The following is a 26,120-nucleotide window of genomic DNA, read 5'->3' on the forward strand; positions in this document are numbered from 1 at the left end:
ATGTCTGAAAACTTGAATATTAGGGTGGGTTAGGCCTCAGAAGCAGGGTGCAGCTAAAAAGAGGACTAATCTTTCTCTGGAAAAAGGTCCCCACCACAGATATTTACTCAATTTTCTATGCCAAGCTAAGTACTTCCACTTCCTGTCCCATTTGATCCTCATGATCCTTTCCAGGTAGACCTAGGTGCTGGTATATGTCCCCTGTGGGGTCCATGACCATGTCAGTTCTCAAAGGGAGAAGAGGACTTATGACAGGAGGAAGACCCGTTTTCTAAGCACTATCTGGTACTCAGTAAGCACAAAAGACATGTTTGTGGAATGAACATGTTGATTATTCTAGAGAGAACAAATACAGATGAACTCTATGTGTAGAGTTCTCTCTCCACATTTTACTATGTAATCGTGGTCATTTCTCCTCTAGGTGCCCTCTTCTTGTCCATAGGCTGGGCTCCCTGGGCATCAGATTGTAGGAAACCCAGCAGGAACGTAGAACAATCTCCCCTAATTTATGATGTGGCAGGATGGCCCATATCCCCTGAAAATGAGACCTCACCTTTATAGAGGACTTCAGGCTTTTCAAAGCAAAGGCAGTAGTAATTCATGAAATAGGGCAAGTGTAATGTCCATTTGCCAGATAAGAAACTCAGGCTTAGAATGTTTAAGTGGCTTCCTATGGTCAGAATGGCAGCTGGTAGAAGAGCCAGGCCCAGAACCTCATCTTGGCAAATCAGGCCTGGGTTTGTTTTGTTATCCTCAATGCGTCATATACTAAGGGAGGGATACAGGGTAAATAAAATCATGGCAGCTCTTGTGGAAGATGTACGCAGTGGCAAGAGAAACAGTGCCACAGAATTTTCCAAATCGTGAAGAAACTCCCAAGACAACTGAAGCCTTCAAAGAAAACAATGGGGCCTCGCTGGGAAGACCCAGGTCACAGCGAGCTGCAGTTCCCACTAACCTTGATCTAAGGGGATCTCGTGGTGCTCATGTTTGATAACTACTCATGACTGGAAAACAATGAGATCTCTTGTTGAAACGTCCCCCTGCCAGGATGCAGGCTGGGGCAGTGAGGGCCAGTGAAAGTGACAAGAATAAACAGTGCTGCTACAAGAACTCCAAGTCCATCTTGGCACAGATAACAGAGGAGAGACTGCAGAAAACCTGCCGGCTGGTCTCAGAAGATTTTAATCCCTTATTCACACACACACAGGCCAAGACACCCCTAGACTGACTTTGTATCTGTTGGGCTCTGCATGCCCAGGTCCTTAGGCACTTATAAGGAGCTGCCTGTTCCCTTTTCGAAGGTTTCAGGCCCCAGGGATAATCTCCTGTGCCAAAACGTGGAGCCCATGGGCGACTTACATTCTTCCCCACATCATCTTTGGAGCTCATCAGGTCTTCCATGTCTGCTCGGAGCTGCTTGTTCTGCCTCTCAAATTCTTCCTTGGCCTCCAGGGCTTCCTCCAGGGCCCGGGACAGGGACAGGGCTTTGGTTTCTTTTTCTCTGGCCTCTGCTTCAGCCCGGTCCCGCTCCTCTGCATAGCGAGCAGAGATGTTCTTCTCTTCTGCTAACAGCTATTGGCATCAGGAAATGTTAAAAACAATAAACACAGCAAATATAAACTCTTCTCAGTCACTATATGTCTGACATTGCTAAAAATGCTATTACTAGATTATGGGTGTTTATATATATATATATATACACACACACACACACATACATACACTTTTTGCTTTTCCCAATTTTGATATAGATAAGTATTACTTTTAATTGCCTTTAGATAAGAAAATATTTTAAACCCAAACAACAAAAGCGAGAGCTCTGCCAGGAGGTCCCAGGCCTTGGGTTTGCTACATGAAACGCAGACAACCCACCTGATCGAACTTCTTCTGCTTCTTCTCCAAGTTGGAGACAATCTGGCGCTGGTGATCCAGGTCCACCGTTAGGTCATCGAGCTCCTGCTGCAGGCGGTTCTTGGTCTTCTCCAGCTTGTCATAGGCCAAGGCCTTCTCCTCCAGGCGCTGGCTTAATGCCTCCACATCTTTCAAAAGCTTCTTTTTGGCTTCTTCCAAACTTTCAATTGTCCCCAAGTCGTCATCTACCTTCTTCTTGGTATCAGCCAACTAGGGTTTGTATAAGGAAAAACAAAATGATTAATATTAACGAACTCTTGTAACCAAGGTCAAGGGTTCAGATCCCTGCACCAGCCAGCCACCAAAAAAGAAAATAAAAAAATCCCCCCTAAATATATATACATATTTATAAAAGAATTCAATTGGTTTCTGCATTTGAAGAATAAAGAAAAAAATTTTGTATTCAATGTTTTGTGAGATGAAAAAATGTTATAAATCAATACTATATGATTTTAAAACAAATGGATCTGAGACTATAACTTAATTTCTTAGCTAAAATCTATAGCATAATGACTGGATTGAAACCTTACATAGTTAACACTGTCCTATGTCTTTATTTTAAAGGCTTCCACCTATAACCAGCATAGTATACCAGCCTTGGGCTGGGTCAAAGAAAACACATTTAATGGGTTTAATTTAGTATAACCTAATTAACTGTCCTAAATTGAGTTGAAACGGTCCAGCATAGCAGTGACATTAGCTGCTAAACGCACCCATCTAGGCCAGCGCAGCTTCCTAAAAAGGACACACACCTGGGACTGCAGCACCAACACCTGCTTCTCCAGGTTCTTCCTGGCCTCCTCCTCCTCCTCCTGCTGCTCTTGAAGACTGTTCTTCTCCTCTTCCAGCTGCCGAATCCGACTGCTCAGGTTCAGTTTTTGGCGTGTCTCCTCCTGAAGGAGCTCCTGTTTATTTTTTAAAAGGTCCATACTTAATTTATATTAATCACCAAAACAAAAACACTTCTATTGAAAAATTCATGTTTTAAAGAAGAGGGAGCCTCAGTTTATGAGAAACAGCCAGTGACATTAATCAACACAAATTGATTTAAAAACACACGTGATAATTTTGTAAAAGCTCTTCACATATTCTTTGCTTCAAACTCACTCCTGAGGAACAGTAGCCTGTGGGCCTTGCCTTCCCACACCCTCATGTCTTGTCAGTCGCTTGCAGAATCCCTTCCTCTCCACTCCCCTGCCCCTGCCTTAGTTCAGGCACGTGGCATTTCTTACTAGGATGACCTCTAGTCTTGGGCACCCCCTCGATTATTTGTCTTTTATATTTTCTGCTAGATTAACTTTTCTAAAACGCAAGTGGCAACATGTCTTTCCTGTTACTTTCAGACCTGGAAAATTTCCAAGGCATCTCTCCAGCTTTCTGTGCCCTGGCTCTTGCCCCGTTCCACCGAACTTGTCCCCAGCTGCCTAATTATTCCACTTTCTGTTTGAGATTTTTACCCCCATATCCCTAGCACTTAGCCAAGCATCTAGCAAATAAAAAGACATAAATGTCTGCATATTTAATAAAAATAAGATGTAAAACTCTAAGAAAAAAGTGCCACATTATTTTCAACTAACTTGTATCCAACTTAAAAACATCCCTAACAGATGATTCAATACAAGTCTTAAAAGTAGGACAGGCAAGCTTCAGCTCACTCTTCTACAAAATGGACTATTTCTCTTAGGTCAGCATAGTGAGATTTCAACCATAATAAAACAATCTTATCTAAAATGGCCAGCAAGACATTGTGTGCAACTAGAGCACCACCTGGGTAAACCACAGCCCCAGCGGCACTCATGAGTGTCAGCTAGAGCTGCCTCCCAGGCCACCCACACACCTGCCAGACACAGGGACCGAGGGCTCTGCATCCAGACCCAGAACTTCAGTGGGGATTTCCTGAGCAGTTGCAGTGTGAGATGGTTCCAAATGCAAGTACAACAGAATTAGTATGAAGTGCTATAGAAGGTAATTCTGGACTTTGTATTATGCCAGCTTATATAATATAGAAATATTAATTATTTTTAAAAACCCCTTGCTCCCCCTGGAATACCTGTGTATCCTGTAGTTGAGACTCAAGACTAGCTGCATCCTTGGCAAATTTAATACCCTTCTTTTCTGCTTCTTCCAGAAGGGTTGACACATTATCCAACTCATTCTGCAAGGAGGAGTAAAAGATTGAATCACAGTTCTTAAACCGAACACAACTAGAACAACAGCATTTGGGGTGGGGGTGAACTTGGAAGTGCCAAGCTCAGTTAAGGAAGACTTTCACCACCAACAGTCTATCGCCTCCAAACAGTGCCCAGATACCTGCCTCCACGGACACCTTAGTACAGTCTCTACCTACTGAAAGGACAGGAGAGTGATAATGACAAAGTCCATGGCAGTTGGCTGCGGGGGGTTCCCCTAACTGTGGTTTAATATCTTGTTCTATTTTCATCATGAAGAGACAACAATTATATCAAATCCTTTGAAAGAGTGACTACTGTCTCATGTGAAGAGGCTGTAAGAAGCAGGTGTTTTAGTTTGATCCTTTTTCATCCTAAGATGCATTAACTGTATGCTTTGGGGGCAAGCATAGCTCAGATTCTTACATAACCTGAGAACTTTATTAAAGAGACTCAAAGAAGTTTCAATTCCAGTATTCAGTCCAAAGTTCTTTAAGTATTTAAAAATCTGGTATTATACATTCATAATAAATATTTAGCTATTTCTTATGGTCATTATTTCATGAATAATGTGGTAATTTTTTTTCTTTTTCCTCCTCGATTAATAATAGTTCTAAAATATTTTCCAAAAAATCCCCATGGCATACGGTGTTTTACAGTTTTTTGTGAGGAGGATAGTGGTATTAGAAAGACATGGAGGGTTAGTGGGGGCCCTTTGTTCTTATTTGGCCTCTGGTCACATCAGCAAAGGGAAAGTGCACAGAGGACACGTCTATGCATACAGCAGAAGCTAATGACGTTTCTAATCCTACTCTTTAGCAACATCCTTCAGAGAGCTCACATTTCATCAGTCTTGGGCCAGTGTGGTGGGGAAGAGCTCTGGAATCAAGTGAGACCTCCTGCCTTCAGGTCTAGCTCTGTAAACTGCCAGGTAAGTCACCAGAGGGAGGCAAGACCCTTACCTTTTTTGAGCCTCAGATTCTTCACCTAGCAAATGGGGTCGATGTGAGGATTGAATGGGTGAACAACATACATAGGAGCCTACCATATCCTGATGCAGCACAGGGGCCTAATAAATGTTACTCACCTCACCTCCCCACCGTACAGAGTTCATAATGTTGTTTCTAAGATGTTCCCTTTTAGGAGTATCTTTCCATTATTTGTGAGAGCACAGACACACAAAATATTTCAGTACCTACTTGTGCAGACAGGAGTTCAGCACGGCAGTCCTAAGACCACTTTCCTGAGAAAGGCCTGCTTGCAGTGCTGCCTGCCCCTTGACTGGGGTGTGGGAACTTAGATTTTAAGAGGGCTACCACCATTCCTGAAGCGGTAAGAGTGGCTCACTGTGCCTAAACTATTTGTGCAAACGATGTGGTTTATGCTGAACACCTCCTGCTTTCCTTCTGGGAGCCTGAAATTTTGGTGTGTGCCAGGCTTACGTGACCATCCCCAATAAAAAGCTAGACGCTGAGTCTCTAATGAACTTCTTGGAAGACAACACATCATACATACATTCAGGATTCATTGCTGGGGGAATTACACATATCCTGTGTGACTGCACTGGAGAGAGCTCCTGGAAGCGCATGCCTGGTCTCCTTAGGACCTCGCCCCAGGCACCCTTTCCCTTTACTGATTTTGCTTTATATCTTTTCACTGTAATAAATCATTGCCGTCAGTAGGACTGTATGTTGAATCCTATGAGTCCTCCTAGTGAATCACTGAACTGTGGGGTGGTCTTGGGCCTCTGAAACAACACAGTTCTGGAATTTCTTTTCAATGCAGCAATACATAATGTACATCTTTTCTTATTAATACTCATCTACTACATTGTTTTTGCTGGTTGCACAGAAGTCTATTATTAGACATTAAAATTATTTCCAATTATATGCTTCTTATACATACTTCTGCAATGAACACTATTAAAGATGAATCTGTGTGTACATCCTTATTTTTTCCCTAGGATAAGTTACTAGACATGGATTTATTGGGTATTAAGGGTATTCATAGTTTTAAGCCTCATGATACAAAATTGCCAAACTATCCTCTAGATAAAGTTGTACTAATTACTCTTCGACCAGCAATGTACAAAAAATCCAATTTTCTCAAATCTTCACCAATATTAGGTATAATTTTTTTTTTTGGCCAATTGTTCCTATTCTCATATTTACTACACTAATGGAGAAATTGAAGTTGTGCCTAAAACCATTTGAAGAACTAACCGCTATTCAAAGTAGAACTGATTATTAGCTTTAAGGCCAATTCATGCCGTCTTATTCTTAAAATAAATTTAACTTCATCAAAGTAATATACACTAAGGACACAAAAGATTTGATGTATTTACTTGTGATGGCAATTTTCAGGTATTTAATAGCACATCAGCCACGTGTCTCTTATGGCCACAGAGGGATAAAATGAGAAAACTATGGACACGCCACAGTGCTTACTTGTAGTTTGTTTGCTTTCTCGGCCAGCTCCACCCTGAGTCTGTCACCTTCTGAGACCTTGGCATGGAGCTCCTGGACCTGGGCATCGAGCTTCTTCCTCTTGTGCTCAGACTCGGCCTTGACCTGCTGCAGCACCTTCACCTCACAGGCCAGCTCCTTGTTATCTGTCTCCAGACCCTGCTTGTTCTTCTCCAGATTTGCTTTGAACTAGGAGAGGGAAGGGAAAAATAATTTCCTAGAGCTTTTACAACACTCCATAAAGAGCACCACGTTTTATAACTGCAGAATTGTGTCTGACACATGGTGAGTCTGCAATTAACATTTGTTGAGTGAATGAATGAAAACATCTGTTGTTCTCTGTGTCAAGATTTCTTTTTTTTTTTTTTTTTTTTTTTTGTCTTTTTTGTGACCGGCCGCACCTCGCCGGCCATCCCTATGTAGGATCCGAACCCGCGGCGGGAGCGCTGCTGCGCTCCCAGGGCCGCACCCTCCCAAGTGCGCCACGGGGTCAGCCCTCTGTGTCAAGATTTCTACATAATGAACACACCCCTACACATTGCTTGGGGTAGTAGGGGCTCACTACAGTATGTAATTATCCTTGTCAACACAGGTTGGGGAGACAAACTGAGTGTGTCCTGTCGAAAGGGTGATCATTTATTCATGATGTCCTTTGCATAAAACAAATGATGTTAGTTTAAAATTTTTTTAGGCTTACTAACATGAGTAAAGACTCTTGGTGCAGGGGGGGGTCACAATAGGACATTTCAGGCACAAGATGGTATAGTGAGATGGGTGTAGTGGGGTGGTTACATGAGGCTATGGGGCCAGACTGCCTGGCTTCAAGTCTGCCTTTCCACTTACTAGCTGTGCGACCCTAGCTTAAGTACCTAATGCTGCTGGGCCTCAGTATCCTTATCCTTTTAAATGAGAATAGAGACTACCCCATAGGGTTGTGATAAAGATTAAAACAGGCAATTCACGTAGAGTACTTAGCACAGCGACGGACACATACTAATGTAAACGTTCAGTGAATGTTAACATTGTCATCCTATAACCAGAAAGGTGGCACGTCCCTGGGCAGGGAAGAGGAAGATAGGAAACCAGAGCAAAAGCAAAGGCACGAAGGAAAGATGACTTTGGGAAATGAGGAGGACGAAGTCTGCACAGGGGGTAGTCTGAGGCAGAGGGTAAATGAAATTAAGTTTTAGCAGAATGGAAAGCCTATGTATGAGATGCAGAAGAGGGAACCATGAAATGAATGGCGACAATGTGTATGGTGGCTGAGATGGCATCAGAGGGAGGCAGGGACAAGAAGAGACGGATGAATATCAGCAACATCTGAAAGGGAGTTATCAGGCTGGCTGGTTACTCCGTTGGTTAGAGCATAGCCAGAAATAAATAAATAAATAAAATGAAAAGGAATATCAATAGGACTTATGACTTAGTGGCAATAGATGAGTAAGAGAATGACTTTAAAACCAGTCCAAGTTTTTGGGCTAAGCCATTGGGAGAGTGATGCTATTAGTGAAAGGAGACACTGGGTAGGAATATGTGATTTGAGATGGTAGTTGGATCCATCTAGTTATTAGAAAATAAAAAAACAAATGAAGGACACACACTCTCTGTAAGTAAGCCGTGTGTTTTTAGAAAGAAGCTACTAAATTATGAGCAATTGGTTCTCCAGCAACCCACCACAATGTTGTACAAGGGCTAGGAATTAACCAATACATGACTGAATGGAACAGCCAAGCAGGACAGAAGTCCATCTGATGGCGACGTTCTCCATAACATGGACACGCAGCAGGGTTTCCCTTACCCTTTTAGCCTGTTCCAGTTGCTCAGAGAGCTCCTCCAGGGCTGTTGCATGTCTCTGTCTCATGTCCTGGATTTGAGCTTCATGGTTCTTAGTTTCTTCCTCCAGAGCCTTCTTTAGCTCTGCCACTTCTTGTTCACGTTTTGTACTAGACAAACATATTTTTTAAGAAAAAAAGATCAGAATTAGTTGGCTGATTAAATGAAAAACATTTTTTTTAAGTGCTATTTTTGTTTTAAACATTACATCAATTCCTTTGATAAATATTTGATGTGCTATTTTCCAGTAGGCTGGCACGTCCATTATTGTGATATCAGAAATCCTTCTGGAACCAGTGCAACTGCCATTCCATATCTGGCTTACAATCGAGACACAGTGTGATATCCCTGAGGGTCTTCAAATTGTTCTGGGCATCTGGTTTCACTGTAGGTCAGGAACTGGTTAACACAAGATGCCAAACTGCTTGCTACAGCCCCAGCAGACTCCAATAAAACCGGGAAAAGGTAAATCCTGATAAGGCTTTCAAAAGCTAGGGAGTGGTAAAGACCAAATTAATCAGGACACTGCACCATAACAAAAGCAAGACTCTTTCTATCGTTCATGTGAAGCAGCTGCAATTAACTAACATACGCCAAAACTCTATCAGGAAATGGCTTAAGGATATTATCTTTTGGAGGGAAAGGAAAATTAGAAGGCAGATTTGTATTCTTGGTTCAGAAAGGGTCTCTGGTGTTTGACATGAGAACACAGCAGGTATGAGACCACAGAATTTGAATTTTCTGGGACAAACAGGTTTTATCTAACCTGCACCTGGGGTATGAAGTTCACATTAAAATTAAATATCTTTACAGGGCTTTCTAATATTTTTATAACTGGCTATAACAAATAGAGTTAACTTGAATAACTGAAGTTATTTCATGAACTAGAAGAGAATTCATCCTCCATGACAAGTCACTTTACATCTGTCGGTCTAAGCATCACATTTAAGCACACAGCTCAATAAAGACTGAAACCAGCAAGGTAAATACCATTCTTGCTGAGACTGATATTAATAGTTTAATTAGCTGTGCTTCGGCATCACTGCAAACTTGCTCCATACTTTAAAACATGTAACCAGTTAGAGTGGTGACTCACACACTGATTTCTGCATAGCACATTTTCCCTCTTCACCAGTGGAGTACTGATATCCAGAGGGCTATCGCTGTGCCAAGAGCAAAGGGCCCCAGCGGCTGCCAGCTCTGTGGCCGCATGTAGCCCAGACAGAAGGGATCACTGAAGATTCTTTGTGGTCCAGCCTAGCTTAGCCAAGTTCCACTGGCTCAGCTAGAGGTCAAAGGCACACTGGTCTGGCCCTGTCCTCTGTAAGTCTTCCATCAAGATTATTTCAGTTAATCCTAGTGGTCAGTACTTTCATTTAACCAACTTCAACAAAATCTCTTGTGGTCAGTACTTTCATTTAACCAACTTCAACAAAATCTCTCCCGCCACCAGCTCATTATCTTTTGGGTGAATAGTTTTGTTCTCAGTCCCTACTTGAATCCAATAGTCAAACGAACCCATCACCTTCTCTCCTCCAATCTAAACAACCCAGTTTCCTCTAGTCTTTTATCATAAGTCTTAAAGAGAGTTAAAATGCCAATGAGTCCACAGAAGAGTATCAGATTTGCTGAGTACTGTTACTTTTATACTAGACATGTGATACACAATTCAGAGAAGAACCAGAGGATGGCAGGGGTGGCCTGAGCTCTCTAACAGTCTACAGCAAGAGTGGAGTGCATTTGAGCTGCAGGCCATCTGAATTCTTCACAAAACAAAGTCAGTGAGTGCTATGGTTGAGCATCTGCATGGTTTTAATAAATGTGCACATATCATTTATACCTTTGTACTCTTTTTTTTTGCAAGAGTTGAATGGGAAAAATGACCAGAGCCTTTTTTTCTACTGCAGTCAAAAGCCCAGCTGAGAGTGGAGATTTCAACATTGTCCAAACACTGGACAAATATGACGGGGCTCACCATGTGTGCTTCTTCACCGCTCAGTACTCCCAACACCCATGATCTGGCTGACCTCAGTCTCACTGCTCTACTGAGATGGGCTGTTCTCATCTCAGAGAATGTGATCTCATTCTTTCCACTTCCAGTTTTCTGGCTACTGGGAGGACCCGGATGGTCCCATCTTCGTCCTTCAAGGAGCAGCCCTGGCTTTCACCACAGCACATTTTTCTCCTGGTTGCTCAGGGTCATTTCCTACCTCTCTGACTACACCTGTCTTCATAAATCATTCCTTCTGTTCATCTTACTTTATTCCAGGCCTTAGCACTCACAGCCTGCAGCAGCCGGCAGGGGTGTGTGTGCACGTGCATGTGTTGGTGTGCACGTGCAGCAGCTAAGTCTACCAGCTAAGGCAGCGAGGGGTCGCTTACAGCTCGGATTCCTGGGCTGGCCTCAGACAACTGGCAGTTTGAGTCTGGAGGAAGGAGCTGATGGTTAGGAAGAGGTCAAGACAGCAAGCCAGAACATCCCACAACTTCTCTGCACAGCTTCCGTGGCTAATGTGAGAACAATATATACATGCCAGTGGGAGTCATAGGCCAGCCCCCTGCATGGGCTGTTCATCTGCTCACTACTACATATCTCCTGTGACTTGCTCTGGGCTGATATGCTACAGGTTTCTACCTGCAAACCTTCTCGCTATGTTCACCTATGCTTGTCACTTTCTTTGCGTCTGCACCAGCTGCTGGCTCATTTGATACTGTGTCTCTGCCTGGTACATACCTTGTCTGAGAACCTGTACTCACCTTCCTTTCGTCTTTGTGAATGCATACCTCCCTTCTCATCTGTTTGCCTACCACTGTTCATACCGATTGGCACTGCCAGCAGATGCCTGACCTCCCATGCGTCTCCTCTATATTTGTTTATCCCATCACTCCCTCTGGGCTTTCTGTATCTATAAATCTCTTTCCAACCCTCTCTGTGTGTAGCTGTCCCTCTGTCTTTCCCTAGATGTCTGTCATTGACTATGGCTTTTCTAGTTACAGATCACTCTGTGTTTTTGTCTATTGGACCATCCACCCACCCCCGCACAGGCATTTCTACCTATAGGCTGATTTGTTTCTAACCGTTGCTACTTCATCACCATTCCACACACCGTCATTGCCAGGAGGGAGAGAGGGTACTGAGAATGACGTCTTAAAGAAAAACAGGCCATCTCCCAGAGACAGCAAGTGCATGCAAAGTGCTTCTGCGAGACCTTGGTGGGAGGCCGGCAGACACCACGTGAGCTGTCCCCTTCCCCACACTCACCGGAGTTCTTGCTGAGCCGCTGTGGTGTCCAGAGTATCCTCCAGCTCTGTTTTCAGAGCTTCCAGTTCTTCACTCAAGTCCCTCTTCTGCTTTTCTGCCTTGTTCCGCGAAGCCTTCTCAGACTCAAAGTCTTCCTGAAGTTCAGCAATTTGGGCTTGTAGTTCTCGCACAACTTTGAGTGCGTTGTTCTTATGGAGAGTTTCGTCGTCACCTCTGTTAAAACATCCAGGCACGAGAAGCACTCAGAGAGGGTACAGGAGGGACTGTTTCTCAGGTGAACCAGACCCTGAGTACCTTGCCATGAGAGACGCTAGTTACACATCCCTTCTTCCTGGGGTCTGAGGCCGGAGCAGTCACTCAGGGCCTGCTGGTGCAGGTGCAAGGGCCTCAGGTGAATGACTTGCTGAAGGCCTCAAAGCTACTAGTGGCAAAGGCAGAATTAGCATCCATCCAGCCCAGCCCCCTTTCCAAAGGGCTATAATTCTCCATTAAAAGGTAGGAAAATCTCACTTCCACAATATTTATATTTATATTTTTAGAATGTAAAAATATTTTCTCTGAAGTAAAATATTGTTGTAGTTAGAACACTGCTCCAGGTAGCAGTCTAGTCTACCAAGTTGGCACCCAGCCCGTAGTGAATCTACAGATTCAGAGACATTCGTGGAACACAGTAGAAGAAAGAGATGTCACACTCTCCTCTTTCTAGTATTGCATCTTTTACCTTATTTGTGTGGTTTGAAATGGTGGTAGATTTTTCTGATAGGGAATAGTTGGGATGTTTGAGGTGAGGGACAGGGAAGCTGACAGACATGATAGCTCTCATCTTCCTAAGTGAAAAAGTGGCTGATCTGGCCAGAGTAAGACTAATAGTGACAAGGGCCAGAGAAAATTTTTTGCTATAAGATTTTCTTGATTAAAATACATTGTAAATTCAACTCCAAGTACTATGACCATGTAGCCAAATAGTTATTCTTTATAAATAAATGAAATATTAGATATAAATATATTCACTAAATATGATTTGCTTTCTAAAACTGAATGGTTTGGAACTGAGTATCAAATTATGCTATAAGTGAGGGAATATTGTTTCTATTCCTTTTTCTTTATTTTATTGAAACATAATTGACTGTACATATCTGTGGGAGAATATCATTTAGAGAAAAGTGATTTCCTCTAAAGTTCCAAAACATACTGAAATTCATCTATAATGTACATAAAAGAAAACATTTGATATGGTGAAATAATCTGTTCTAGTGTGAATTTCCAAAGACTTCCTGATGTGACTAAAGTATAAATAAGAAGAATGATAACGAGATTTTCTTGTAGCCCTGCCACAGTTATGTACTCCTAGGTTTTTCACCTTCTTATGTCATACACAACAGCAAGTAAACCACGTCTCCCTTCCCCAGTGTTTCAGTGTGCTTTCAGATGTGAGAAATTCTGCTGACACTAAACCCCGCAGCAACATGTTCAAGGCAGGGCCGCACAGTGCCGCAGACCTGGCCAGCGCGCCCTGCAGCTCCTCCTCCTTCTTGGCCAACTGGATCTTGAGCTCATCAATCTGCGCCTGGAGCTCAGCAATCTGGTCCTGCAGGTCAGTCGTTTCACCATCAAGTTTTCTTTTGGCCTTTTCCAGTTCCTGCCGAGTCTTCTCTTCCTTCTTTAAACGTTCTTTAAGGCAAGATATAAGAAGTTCATCAACACCCCATGTAAAAAACTCAAAGTTTAACCTGATCCAAGTTGAAAATAAGCCACTTTATTCAAAAGCATGTCATTGCCTTGATAACACTGTGTCAATTGCTCAGTCATTTGAAACCCACCAAGATCAAACTGAAGGTGAGATAAGTTAGTGTGAGGATAGAATTTTAAGGAAGAAACTGGGTAAAGTCTAAGGATGTCTTTCATAAGAAATGAGCTGGAGTGCTCTGGATCCCCTCATGTCACACCCGTAGCTAAGCCAGGTCTGGAGAGTGGCTCAGCAGGTGTGAGGCATGTCTGTAACGGCCTGTCCTCCTTCCCCTTTCAGCAGAAATCTCTGGTTTGAAACAAAAAGACTGCCATCCCCAGGCGCTGGGGCAGAAAAGACAGAGGAGGAGGCAGAAAGGGCTATGCACCTCTTCCTACCTCCCCTCTAAAATTCTGTAGTGATCTCTTAATTAATGCTAGTGATCCGTTCCATTCAAATGCCTTCCTCACAGCCATGCAACCTGTGTGCCTCCGTGTCCCCAGCAGGGACCGATCTGCTGAGAGGATGAGACCAGTTCACAGGCTAATCACACAGGTGAGGAAAAAACAGGCACAGCTGATTTTGGGCAGAAGAACCATATTCTAGTAAAAATAGTTTATGAAAATGACTTCATGCTGACATTCCCTCTTTTGTCTATACTAAAACAAACAAAACCGTAATTTTTTTAAAAAACCAGCTCCATTTTATCCCCATCATAAAAGCATGGATTAAGAAAGAGAGTGGGCACACCCTTGTGGACACCTGCACAGAACTCACAGAAGATTCCCCTGCTAAGGACACCAGTCTCTAGATACTAGGCCGAGGAAAGGCTTTATATGCTCTTTCCAACTTCTACCCTCTTTTCTTATTTCTTTTACAGAAATCCTAATGTTCTAGGATTTCCTGACGTTACTTTTGTAATTGGAGTGAGATGCTGTTACCCTCAGCAGTTTTCTCCTCTGTCCCTGCTGGTTTTTATGTCAGTGGCCAGTCCCTGTGTGAGGTGAAACCTAGGCACTTTAATGCAGTTTTCAGATCAAATACACAGAAAGTTCAATGGTCTGTAGGATTCAAACTTAATTTAGATCCCAACCATGTCAACCAAAGGGCAGTATCTTTTACCACAGTACCAAACCTAAAAAAGTAGTCATTTTAACGCCATTCCATCATAAATATTAAGTGACTAGGCAATATAACTTATAAGAAACTAATTTTAATAACTGAACCCAAACTGAAGGCTCTTATTTCTTAATCACCATGTACACTTTCTATTATTGCATGTTCTAATTAACGTAAAATCTAAACACTCACATGTCCCAGTCCTAAATTTCTCTAGCCCTTAACACTAACCTTCTAGATCTGAGATCATCACTTCTTGCTTATTCCTGATTTTGGCCAAGTTTTTTGCCTTTTCTTCCTCTTCAGCCAGCTGAGAGGAACACTCAGCAATGCGATCTTCCATGAGTTTCTTTTCCTGAGTAGAAAAAAATGACTGCTTCAGAAAAGACATTCAAAACAACTTACATTTGTTATTACTGATAAGTTAACTCTCTTTGACAAGAGAGCAAATGAGTAATATTGGCACTGCCTCCCCCCGTGGATTGTATATTCCAGAAAGGCAGGAAGGCCCACTCCTGTAGGTGCCTCCCCCTGAGCCTGGAATTCAGGGTCCCACAACAGTGTTGGCTGCAGTAACACCTGCACAGATGGCTATAAGTCAACCCGTCATCGGTGAGTGACCCATGTGCAAAACATGCACAAGTTAAAAGTCTAAATGCCTGCAAAGATATTCGGTGGATTTAGACATCTATATAGTAGAGACTTACTGAAAAAATTAAGTAAATAAACTTAAAATCCTCTTGAGAATTTCCTGTTTGAAGCCACTTTCAGTGAGCATATCAACATGAATATTTTCTGAATTCTAAAATCAACTTTGTAATGGAAACAGCCCCTTACTTTGATAAATTTGGAATTTTGGTCCTCGAGAAGCAGAATCTCCTCTTCCATCTTCTTGATTTTAGCCTCTGCTGTCACCTTTTCCAGCTGTAGCTTCTGCCGAGCCCCTTCTTCCTCATCCAGCTGCTCTTCCAGGTCCTTGGGAAGAAGAACACAGTCAGTCTCCCCACTTTCTCCATCAGATTCGACCGCACATTAACAGGGCACAGGAATGCATTACAATGAGACACTAATTTTCAATTTTCAAAATGGCAAGGATATTTTAAAAAATAGGGAATGCAGTTATGTGAAACAGACATTTATATCCACTACAGGTTAAAGCACACGCTGGGTCAATCCTTCTGGAAGCCAACATGGCAAAGTACAGCAAGCTTTGAAAATGGGCATTTCTTTTAAACCAGCAATTTCAGGAAACTGTCACAGATGTGATTTACATAAAAAGACATACAGTAAAGTGTTACTGAAGAGCTATGAACATGCTTCAAAAAGGTCTTTGTAATTAAATGTTTGGTACATTTGTAAACTGGAAAAACATATAGTAATTAAAATTCATATTTTGTAATAATAACCAGCCACACAGGGTGATACAAATAATATAGTAGGACTACATCAAATGCATATTTAATTTAGCTGAATTCAACTATACAAGTTCAGCCAAAGAGAAGAGAAAGAGAACATGAAAACAATAATTTGTGCTGTCTCAGTTTAAGTGCGCCTTTCACAACATTGAGCATGTCACCAAATGGGGTGGGAGTCTAGTGTCTCCACTTATTTTCAGTATAACATGCTTATCTTTATTTCACACCCAACATTACTGTATATGATAAACATATGTTACCGAGCAGGGCTGTACATCAATGTATAGCCAATTTAGGAAACTTTCAAGAGTAACTTTTGCTAAAAACTTTACTCACGGCTTATTTTAGAATGAAACCCTCGCAATATAAAGACACAGAGAGTATAATGGGCCCCACACATATGCATCACCCCAACCTTAACAAGCATCATCTCGTGGTCAATCTTATTTTATCTATACCTCCACCTTCTCCATTTCCCCCTCGATTATATTTCTGCAAATCCCAGACATCATATTTCATCTATAAAACCTTCAGGCTGTATCTCTAAAAGATAAAGACTATTTTAAAAAATACATCTGTTTGAATCAAAATCCAAAGAAGTGTCACACACTGTGGTTGACTGATATATCTCTTAAGACTCCTTTAATCTCTAGGTTCCCCTATACTTCTTTCTCTTTTCTCTCCCTCTCCCCTCACCATTTATTTGTTAAAGAATCATTTGTCCTACAGTTTCCCACAATGTGGATTTTGCAAATTGTTTCCCTACACTGCACATGCATAAGGTGACAAAAGCAGGTAACATGACAGTATATTCAGTATAATTTTAATTAATAAATGAGTCCATATATATCCGTTTAGATTAATGCAACAAAAAATAATATAGGTTATGGGGATGATAGTTGGGAGGAAACTCTACAAAGTATGACTTTGTATTCTCTAGGTTTTCTACAATAATCATTCATTACTATTGAAATCAAGAAATTAATCTTAAAAACAAAACAAAACCAAAAATTAACTCTAGTAGTTCTGGTTAAAAAGGAGGCAGATCAGAAACTTCCCAAAAGAGACCAACAAGGTTGGGTTTTTCCAAGGCCATGCAGTTAATTATAGAATCTCTCATATTCCAAAAGAGACAAAAATCAATACTTAATAATTTAATAATACCATGAATATTTTTAGAATGTGTTTGAATGATTTTCCATGTCACAAAAGGAGATAATTAAGATAACAGTGCAAAAAACTAGAAGCTTAAAAGAGTAAGATTGTGAAGATAAAAGTCTTGAAAAAGCAAGACAAAACGAAAAACAAACCCTGTTCCTACATATTTGTTTTCTAAATAGAGTGAAGAAATGCAAGCATTTCATGTGAAATTGTTGAAATTTAGAGTTAAAAAAACAGACTGGGAGACTGGAGATGAATTTGAGTATCCTTCCCCTACATGGGTAAAATATTATTGAAAGCAGCAAATGCTATTAAACAAAGAAAGAAGAAAATCAAAACCTTTGATAATACCATCAAGGATAACTCACTGTTGTTGGAAGATTATTCTAGATCTTCTGGATGTTCACAGACAAAATCATACATATAAATTTGTTATATAATTATTTTAATTGAATCTTATGTATACACACTTTTTGCAACTATCTTTACTAATATGAATACCCATGAAAATAAATTCTTTTTATTTTTAACTGTAGAGTATTACTATAGTTTAACAATCCCCTATTGCTAAATAATTAGATGGCTTCCATTGACTTATCTTTTAATAAAGTTCTTAGAATTAGAATTGCTGGATTAAAGAGTATGCACTTTTTATAGCTTTTGTGATATTCTAGTAACCTATTATGGGATATTTGAAAGCTTTTTGTGTTGGAGAATGGAAGAAATGCAAGTGTCTGGATGATTTATTGGATGGGGTGTTTACTAAGGAAGTAATGTATATCTTTTGTGGTTCTAATGTCTGAATGGTAAGCTATGGGGTGAGAAATATATTAAGGGAGATCATGGGAGAAAGAGTTTGGTACTGGATCTATGAAGCAATGGTGGCAGATACAGACACGCTGACACTCAAAGCATATTAGATAGCGTGGTGATGGGAGAGAGGAGAAAAAGGTGGGTGTGTTGTAGGGTACGGACAGAATAACTATCATTTGTTTGTGCATTCAACCACGTATACAGTTAGTTGTGCTTCACATGAGTATAGCTTATATTTCAAAAAGAAAATATCAGGGAAGAGCTAAATTTTTGAAATTCTGATACTTGGCCACCTCCTACATCAGTGCTGACTATTTCTTATGAACTGAACCACTTAGTAGATGCCTATCTAATGAACGGAATGAGCAAAAGAATTATTAATGACAACATAAAGAACAAGTTAGGTCCTCAACAGAATGCTCCAGACCCTGGGAAGTTTCTGACTTTGAATCTCTTTGCATACTGCAAGATGCCACATCAGTAAATAAAAAGGATTCCTATTCAAAATTAACAAACCTGTTGGAAGAAACTCTATCACACATGTGCTTTAAATCATGGTCATCTTTCTGAGGATACATAAGCGTAACCTAGAATCCTTTTGCTTCAAAATGGACACAAGAATCTGAACACATATCTTCAGTTTATTCAACAGATCCACTTGAAAATCCAAAACATAATTGGAAATAAAACTATTACAGATACCTGAATGTGTGCTTGCATTTTTTTCTTTTCATTTTGGAGGATCTGGTTTCTTTCTTCTTCTTCTTCAACCCTAGACTCCAAGTCATGTAGAATCTCTTCTAATTCTTGCTTTTTAGCAGCTAGTCTTGCTCTCATCTCTTCTGCTTCAGCAAAGAGCTCAGTCTCAGCTTGTAATTGTTCTGCAAGGATGTTCTTCTCTTCTAAAAGCTGCGATCACAATAAAGTGTACAGTACAGTCATGCACTGCATAATGATGTTTCAGTCAATGACAGACAGCATATGGGACAGTGGCTATACCATCAAGGTTTGTGTAAGAACATACTATGATGTTTACGCAATAATGAAATCACCTAACAGTGCATTTCTCAGGACATGGCCCTGTTGTTAAGCAACACGTGATTGTATTATGGCTTGCCTCCAGTGGATACACAAGATATATTCATTGTGATTTCAGTGATCGATGCAGGTCGCCAAAGAAACTAGGAGTTAAAAATATACAGTAGTCCCTCCCTTATCCGTGGGGCATAGAGTCCAAGACTCTCAGTGGAGGCCTGAAACCACAGATAATACTGAACCCTTTATATGCCATGTCTTTTCCTAAACACACATACCTATAATAAAGTTTAATTTATAAACTAGGAACAACTCTTTCGCTTTGGGGCCATTATTAAGTAAAATAAAGGTTACTTGAACAAAGCCATGTCATACTGTTGTAGACGATCTGATAACTGTGACAGCTACTGAGTGACAAAAGGGCAGGTCTTGTATATAGTGAGGATGCACTGGATAACGGGTGACCCATGTCCTGGGTGGACAGAGCAGGACAGCACAAGATGTCATCATGCTACTCAGAACAGTGCATGATTTAAAACTTACGAATTGTTTATTTCTGGAATTTCCCATTTAATATTTTCAGACCACAGCTGAGTGTGGGTAACTAAAATTGTGTATAGTGAAACTGCGGGTAAGGAGGGACTACTGTGTGACATCACTGGCAAACTTTCAAGTATGTTTTTGGCTACAGCAAAATAAACTAGATGCAAACATTTTTGGTTGTTCCTACTTCCAAGTTATCCTGGATAATACATACTAAATTCATACTATTTTAAGAATTATAGTTCTTTTATTAAGGTAAGTTATAGAGGGCCAGATAAATAAGAGAGGGAAAATATTTAAAGGTTATAAAGTTCACGGTTACTACCAAAGCCTGTCTGATATCAAGTGATATTCTTGGCCTTTACCATTAATATTTTTGGCCTTTAACACTATAGTTCTATTACTGTCATCCACAAACATTTCCTGAGCCTCTGCTTTGTCCATGAACAATACCTGCCTGGAAGAGGGACACTGATTCAAGACCACTGTCACTAGGAAAGAGGCAGGTGGTGTCCTTGTGCTCAACCATCTCATCCTTTTATTCTGTTCTAGTTCCCCTCATAAGCAGACATGGTAAGTTAACAGTACTGTAAGCCTCATCTCAAACAGGTAAGCTCAGTAGCAAACTCGACCATCTGCATGCCAAAGAATGACACAGGCAAAGATGCAAAGGTAGGGTTGATTTTAATTTACATGAATCTAAAATACAAGGCATAATGTATGTTTACTCTCTTCTCAAGGTGTGTATGCTTTGAAAAGAGTGGACATGCCTCACATAAAATAACTATTCCTGAGTGAACGTGTGAGAGGCTATCAGTGGAGGATCTCCTGCTGATGCCGGGGCGTGCGAGTTCACGAAGTCAGCACACACCTGCTGGTGCTTCCGCTCCATCTCCTCCAGCTCCCCTTCCACCTTGGTCTGCTTCTCTTTCACCTTCAACAGCTCTTCATCTTTGGCCTGAAGTTCTTCCTCCTGGCGAGTAACTTGTAGGAGAGGCTTCACCTATAGGAAGATTAAATAGTTTATCATCACATCTTTCCTATGAGCACTGTCTGACCAAACTCTGCTATCTAGAAAGGCATTTAGAAAGACATAAGTAAAGTCCACCTTTGTGAAGACTCGCCACCACTGCCAGTGCCGTAATTTCAGATAGGCGGCACAGTTCCGCTGCAAGACCTTTAAGGCACTTAGTTGTTGCTGCTTCTTGGCAAAGGCCCTGAAGAACAGTGAGAAAAACTTACTATGTAGATAAAAAGGTGTTTTAGTTGTCACAGGAAGACTTTCTAATGGCCAACATTCCTTTCGGCTAGGACAGGGACTGGGAACATCAAATCAGTCCTCGGGGGAGTGCAGGAGGCAGTGGGAATGCCACTCGGGTCTGTGCCGCTCATGGCCTGTGCAGCTGGCCTCACGCACACATCCCTGATTCCTGCACCTTTGTCACAGACGCTGCCCTGCACGTTCTGCTGCGGCCATGTGCCCACATGAGCACACACCTGTGTGTGCGCACTCGTGGCTATAAACACACCTGTTTTCCCGAGGCAGCAAAGAGCATGGGACAGAAGGCCCCTCATCTTCCCCCTGCTGGTGCTCTTTATTGCTCCTTTATTAGCTACTCTCCCGTTTTCCTTCTGCTGTCACAGAAGAACATTCTTTCTCCTCTCCACAGTAATTTTCTCCTCCTCCCCTGTGCTTTGCCACAACACAGCCCGGCATACTGAAGCTCCAATGAACGTGAGGATCATTGTGCTAATTTCTCTCATTCACACTCGAGAGCCTTTCTATAGGACGTGGGGATGATGCGTGAACTGTGGAACGCTAGTCTCCCCATCACATCCACATCTGTGCCTTTCCCACTACATCACGCTGCCTTCTCCCTCCCTCGGCGTGGTCTAAGACCCACTTCCTATTTACCTCTACTCTGGTATTTTCAATTTCTCACTCTCCTTCAGGAACATAGCTCTTCTTATGAACCTTTACTCCCTCTCCTGCCAAAACAACCCCCAGACCCAAACAAAGTTCATTACTCTGCCATTCCTTCTGATACACAATTTATCTTTTTCTCCTCATTATCAAACTTTCAGGATCAACAGGCAAATGCCCCTGCTACCTTACTCCCTGACTCCAGCAGTCTGGTTCCTACCCTATCCCACTACTAGGCTGCATTTTAGATATTGATAAAAGACTCCCTAGACTTGCTATTTAGCAGCTTTTTCATCGGCCAAATCCATTTTGCCTTCTCTACTGCACACCTTCTGTGGACTACCCACTACTCAAACATTTTCATTCCCTGGTTTTCAGAGCACCAGAACGATCTCAGAGTCTCCCTCATCCCTCTCTCATAGCACTTATGCTCCACTCCAACGACCTACTTACACAACTACCTTCGCAACTAGGTTCTGAACTCATTAGGAGCAGGGAATATGGCCTGGTTATTTTTGTGGTCTCAGCATACAATCAAGTGACTGATATACTCAAGGCCTCCTCAAAATATGTTGGCTGAGTGAATGAATGAACAACTGGCCCCTTCTTGAGTCCTTTTACAACTGCCCCCTTTTACAACTGGCCCCTTCTTGAGTCCTTTTACAGGAGTATCTACAGGATTCTCCTGGGAAAGAGAAAAGATGGTGAAATATTGTAGAATTATTCATTTACTCCAGCAAACAGCTGGATCAGGATGCACGTGGAAGGGTCTTAAGAAACGACCCGACAGGTCCTGTTTTAGAGCACAAATAACAACTTTCAGTTTTCTGCTGACCTGCCTATCACAGTTCCTTTCAGGAATCCCAGCACTTTCATATTGCCAATTCACTCCTCCCTGCTTCTTAGAATTTTCCTTGCGCCCACTGCTTTTTAGCTGCTTTTGTTCTTGCTCCCAACAAAGCCTTCTACCTTCTTATCCCTACCAGCTAAAAAGGTCTGGCCAAGTCTTAATTCCAAGAGTTTCTACTATAAATACAACAGTTTCAAAAATGCCTTTTGAAATATAAAGCATCCACTTTCCAATTCTTGCAGTTGCCTTCAGGAATACCATAAAAATTCATCCAATCTTCTTATTAAAAACCACTGCCCTAGTTACTTCCTTGGTCCTCTGGGAGAGAAAACTGTTAGAATGGTGAGTCAGGATCATGCCAGGCACTGAATGAGGCAGCTGGCTTTCCTTGATTAAGAGTACCTACTGTGTGTCAGGCACTGTTCAACATGTTTTCAAAAGTGTTTAAAATCACTCTGTTCTTTCCCTCTTTTTAAACTTATCCCAATGTCCTCAGATGGAGGTTGAGGTACTTCAGCCTCAAGTTCATGGCCTTCCATGTAAATATCTACCTTTTTGACTACTGTAAGTACTATTCTGCCTTTTTTTCACATTATAGTCTGGTTCTTTTGGATAGGCTGTTTTCTTTTATTGATGTATCCTAATTTTAAGTTCTGTTCTACCATATACATAGCGTGACTAAAATATTTAGGGACAGTGGCTGCAAACGATATAGGCATCCTGACTCACATGTAAGATTATACAGATTTGTTAGTTTTAAGATGGGATGATGTGAGTGTAATATCTTTGTTTGAAATTTTCTATCCTGAAATTTTTGCAAGCAAGGTTTAGACCAAAGTCAGTGAAAAGGCTGCACAAAGTATATTTAACTACTTCATCTCCTACACTTTTGACAGTGCAGTATGTCTCTGAGAGGTGTAAAGCCTGAGCTAGAAAGGCACCAGCTGGGGCTCACTCTTTACACTACGTTAGGCATTCTATAGTCCAGTGGACACTGTGAGGATGGCCTTTGCTATAAACAGGTCCACTTTATTATTTAAACATGCTCTAAGAATTAATACATAAAAACCCAAGTCTTTTGCTACTTCTCACCAAATGTTTCTTAGCATCAATCACTGAGGATATCATCCATCTCTCTTGAACTTTCCACGCCACCCTTTTTACTCAGCATTCTATTTTATAGGCAAAGGAACACAAGCGCTGCTTCCATCCTCTTCAGTGCCTGGGCAAACGGGCTGCCTGTGAACCAGAGCTGCTTCCCAACCCACACTGGGAGGACGTCGCTGCACAACGTTAACCTCCAGGGCAGGTGTTCATATTCTGTTTTTCAAAACTGTCTGGATGGTGAGCTATTCTCCTCTCTCATCTCCTCTCACTCCCAAAGGTTGTCTTCAGTAGGAAGAAGTCAAGAAAACACTAGTATTATGTGCTTAATCCAAAACAGGTCTAAGTTCTTTGAATTCTATCTAAAATCCAACAACTTTCCCTCAGTCTCCACCACCACTGTCTTGGGCCCAGGCACCATCATCTTTCAGACAAATCACTACAACAGCCCGCACAATGGGCCCACCTAACTCCTCTTGCCCCTCCCTCAATGGACTGTGCCCATGGCAGCCAGGTGGCCTTGAAAACACAGATCCACCTTGCTGTCATATCCCCCGCACTTCTCATACCTGACCAGTGCCCATTTCTCAAGCCTCTTCTACCACATTTCTCATGCCCTCTTGCTTCCCTGGCACAAACATCCTTACCGGGTGTTCATGAGTACCCACTTACTTTCTGGCTAGGTAACCTCTGCAAACAGCTTGGAAGAAGATAATGATATCGGTGATTTTTAAATCTCTTTCTTCCTCTAAATGTGCCAAAACTCCAGCTCTGAAAAATATCTTGCTCTGTCCAATTCTATACAAGTTTGGGTCCAATTCTAAAGCCCGGATCTATGAGAGAAAGAGTCTGTTTATTTTTTGCTACTGGAAAGATTATATTTATAGTCTACAAACCAGAAAAATACTCAAGAAAAGCTTACCATTCGTTCACAGGCTTGCTTGCCATCCATAAAACCTTTAGGAATAGCATTTGGAGTTAGGATCTCATATCTGTAAGAAAAGATTCCAAAAGTCTTTTGTAGAAATTTGTGAACATGTGTATCCACTAACTGTGAGTTCTATTCTCTCTAAAAGGCAATACAATGATAGGTAATACATGTTAGATTAAGAGTAAAGAAACGAGCAGATGATAATCTGAGGTTTTCTAAAGATCTAGTTTTCTATTTCTTACAATAAGGAGCAAAGTGAAAACAAGGTTAACTCTTTCGGGTCAGAGACTAGACTTAGGAGGTTGTGGCAGAAAGGAATCAAAAGCATGACGTTTTAAAAACTTTCCGATTTTCCTTGTTCCTACAAAATGTTCACATCCTTAAGATGCAAAGAAAATCTAGCTCTTTGTATTTTAAGTCACTATCAACTGTAGGCACTAATTAGATAACAGAAAAGGCTGGAAGAACCTTCACAGAATGTTCTTCAAAGAATGTTCACAGGCTTCTATTAAGAACATTAGAAAATATCAGGGTGACATTCAAAATGGTGTTGGTCTAGGTGTACATACGTACATATGTTCATGGTGCTGTACACTTAAAATGTGTGCACTGTATATAGGTTATACCTCAATCGGAAAATTTTTCAACAAAAAGACACTGGCTGTAGTAAAGGATAAATACTGGCTACATCAATCAACTTTGAATCCTGGATGCCAATTATACCTCCCTTTCCTCTCATCAGCAAAAAGCGAAAATCTACCACACTGTTTATTATACAATGGGGCCATATTAATGGTCGTCCTCAAGACACAAATTGATTGGAATAGCTTCGCAGGTTGGTTACATCTGAAACAGAAGGAGAAAGGGCAAATAGGCCATTCTTTGACCTGGCAGTCCTATATAGCTCATGGGACAACAAATCCTCTCTTACTTTGAAATCTAATTTCCAGAAGAAAGAATGAAAAAAGCAAACTAAATTAACCATTAAAGAAAATCACTAAATAAAATTTTAAAATAACTATTTCCCATCATATGTTTGTATCCACTTCTACTGTACATTGATTGACTTTTTCCCTTTTTTTTTTTTCTTAATCCTTTTCTAATCTATCCTATTCCCTTCTCTATTTTAGTTAGAGGACTGTAATTGTGCCTGTGCATACACACACATATTAGAAAAAATATATACATATACACATTCATTGAAAAAAGATGGAAAGAAATATCCCAAAATGTTTTCAGGAATCACTCCTGGATGATTTTTATTAACTTTTTACTTCTACTGTATTTTCACATTTTCCTAAAAAGAACGTACATTACTTAATTACTCATCTATTAAAAAAAGTTCTCAAGAGAATTATTTTTGAATCCCATGTAGAACTGTCTGAACAGATAAACAGTGTGTCTGTCTCACAGCTGCCCCAGGGCACTGAAGAGGGCAGTATTTCTTTGCAGCACTTGCAGCAGTTCCTAACACACTGTCTTTTCATAAAGCAGGCACTCTGTCTTCCTACCAATCATCAAGGTAATGAGGATCATCCCTTTGCCATGTGAGAAAACTGTCCCTATCAAGGGAACAAGGGAAAATGTTTCCCTGTTATATCACCACTTTAATTCATATTAAGATAATTTTTGATACATGTGCAAAAAAAGGTAAAAGTTAGCAATACCTCTGTCTGAATTCCTGGAAAACTATCCGGTTGGGGAACCCCTGACGACAGATTCTGATCCCTTCCAGGACACCATTACAGCGAAGCTGATCTAGCACTAGATGTGGATCCAGTTTTCCAGCCTGTTTAAGCAAATAATAGTTTTACAGTTTAATCTTTGTAACCTGACCTAGATCAGTTTTAAATACTA

General features: G+C 41.1%; 1 protein-coding gene across 9 annotated transcripts in view; it reads right to left on the reverse strand.

Annotated features, from left to right (window-relative positions):
- MYH10 (myosin heavy chain 10) overlaps positions 1 to 26,120 on the reverse strand; it is a 145,902-nt gene that overhangs the window by 16,343 nt on the left and 103,439 nt on the right. For all 9 annotated transcript variants that reach the window (XM_063111209.1, XM_063111201.1, XM_063111206.1 and 6 more), the window contains 16 exons: positions 25,931 to 26,052; positions 24,255 to 24,324; positions 24,005 to 24,165; positions 20,563 to 20,671; positions 20,326 to 20,457; positions 18,579 to 18,785; positions 15,325 to 15,462; positions 14,719 to 14,842; positions 13,142 to 13,313; positions 11,643 to 11,855; positions 8,346 to 8,490; positions 6,530 to 6,736; positions 3,965 to 4,069; positions 2,667 to 2,819; positions 1,876 to 2,124; positions 1,363 to 1,575 (listed from right to left, as the gene is read on the reverse strand). In XM_063111209.1, the coding sequence (XP_062967279.1) occupies positions 1,363 to 1,575; positions 1,876 to 2,124; positions 2,667 to 2,819; positions 3,965 to 4,069; positions 6,530 to 6,736; positions 8,346 to 8,490; positions 11,643 to 11,855; positions 13,142 to 13,313; positions 14,719 to 14,842; positions 15,325 to 15,462; positions 18,579 to 18,785; positions 20,326 to 20,457; positions 20,563 to 20,671; positions 24,005 to 24,165; positions 24,255 to 24,324; positions 25,931 to 26,052 (2,520 nt within the window). The remainder of the gene's footprint in view (positions 1 to 1,362; positions 1,576 to 1,875; positions 2,125 to 2,666; positions 2,820 to 3,964; positions 4,070 to 6,529; positions 6,737 to 8,345; positions 8,491 to 11,642; positions 11,856 to 13,141; positions 13,314 to 14,718; positions 14,843 to 15,324; positions 15,463 to 18,578; positions 18,786 to 20,325; positions 20,458 to 20,562; positions 20,672 to 24,004; positions 24,166 to 24,254; positions 24,325 to 25,930; positions 26,053 to 26,120) is intronic.

The sequence above is a fragment of the Cynocephalus volans genome, chromosome 10 (assembly GCF_027409185.1).
Source record: "Cynocephalus volans isolate mCynVol1 chromosome 10, mCynVol1.pri, whole genome shotgun sequence".
Lineage (NCBI taxonomy): Eukaryota > Metazoa > Chordata > Mammalia > Dermoptera > Cynocephalidae > Cynocephalus > Cynocephalus volans.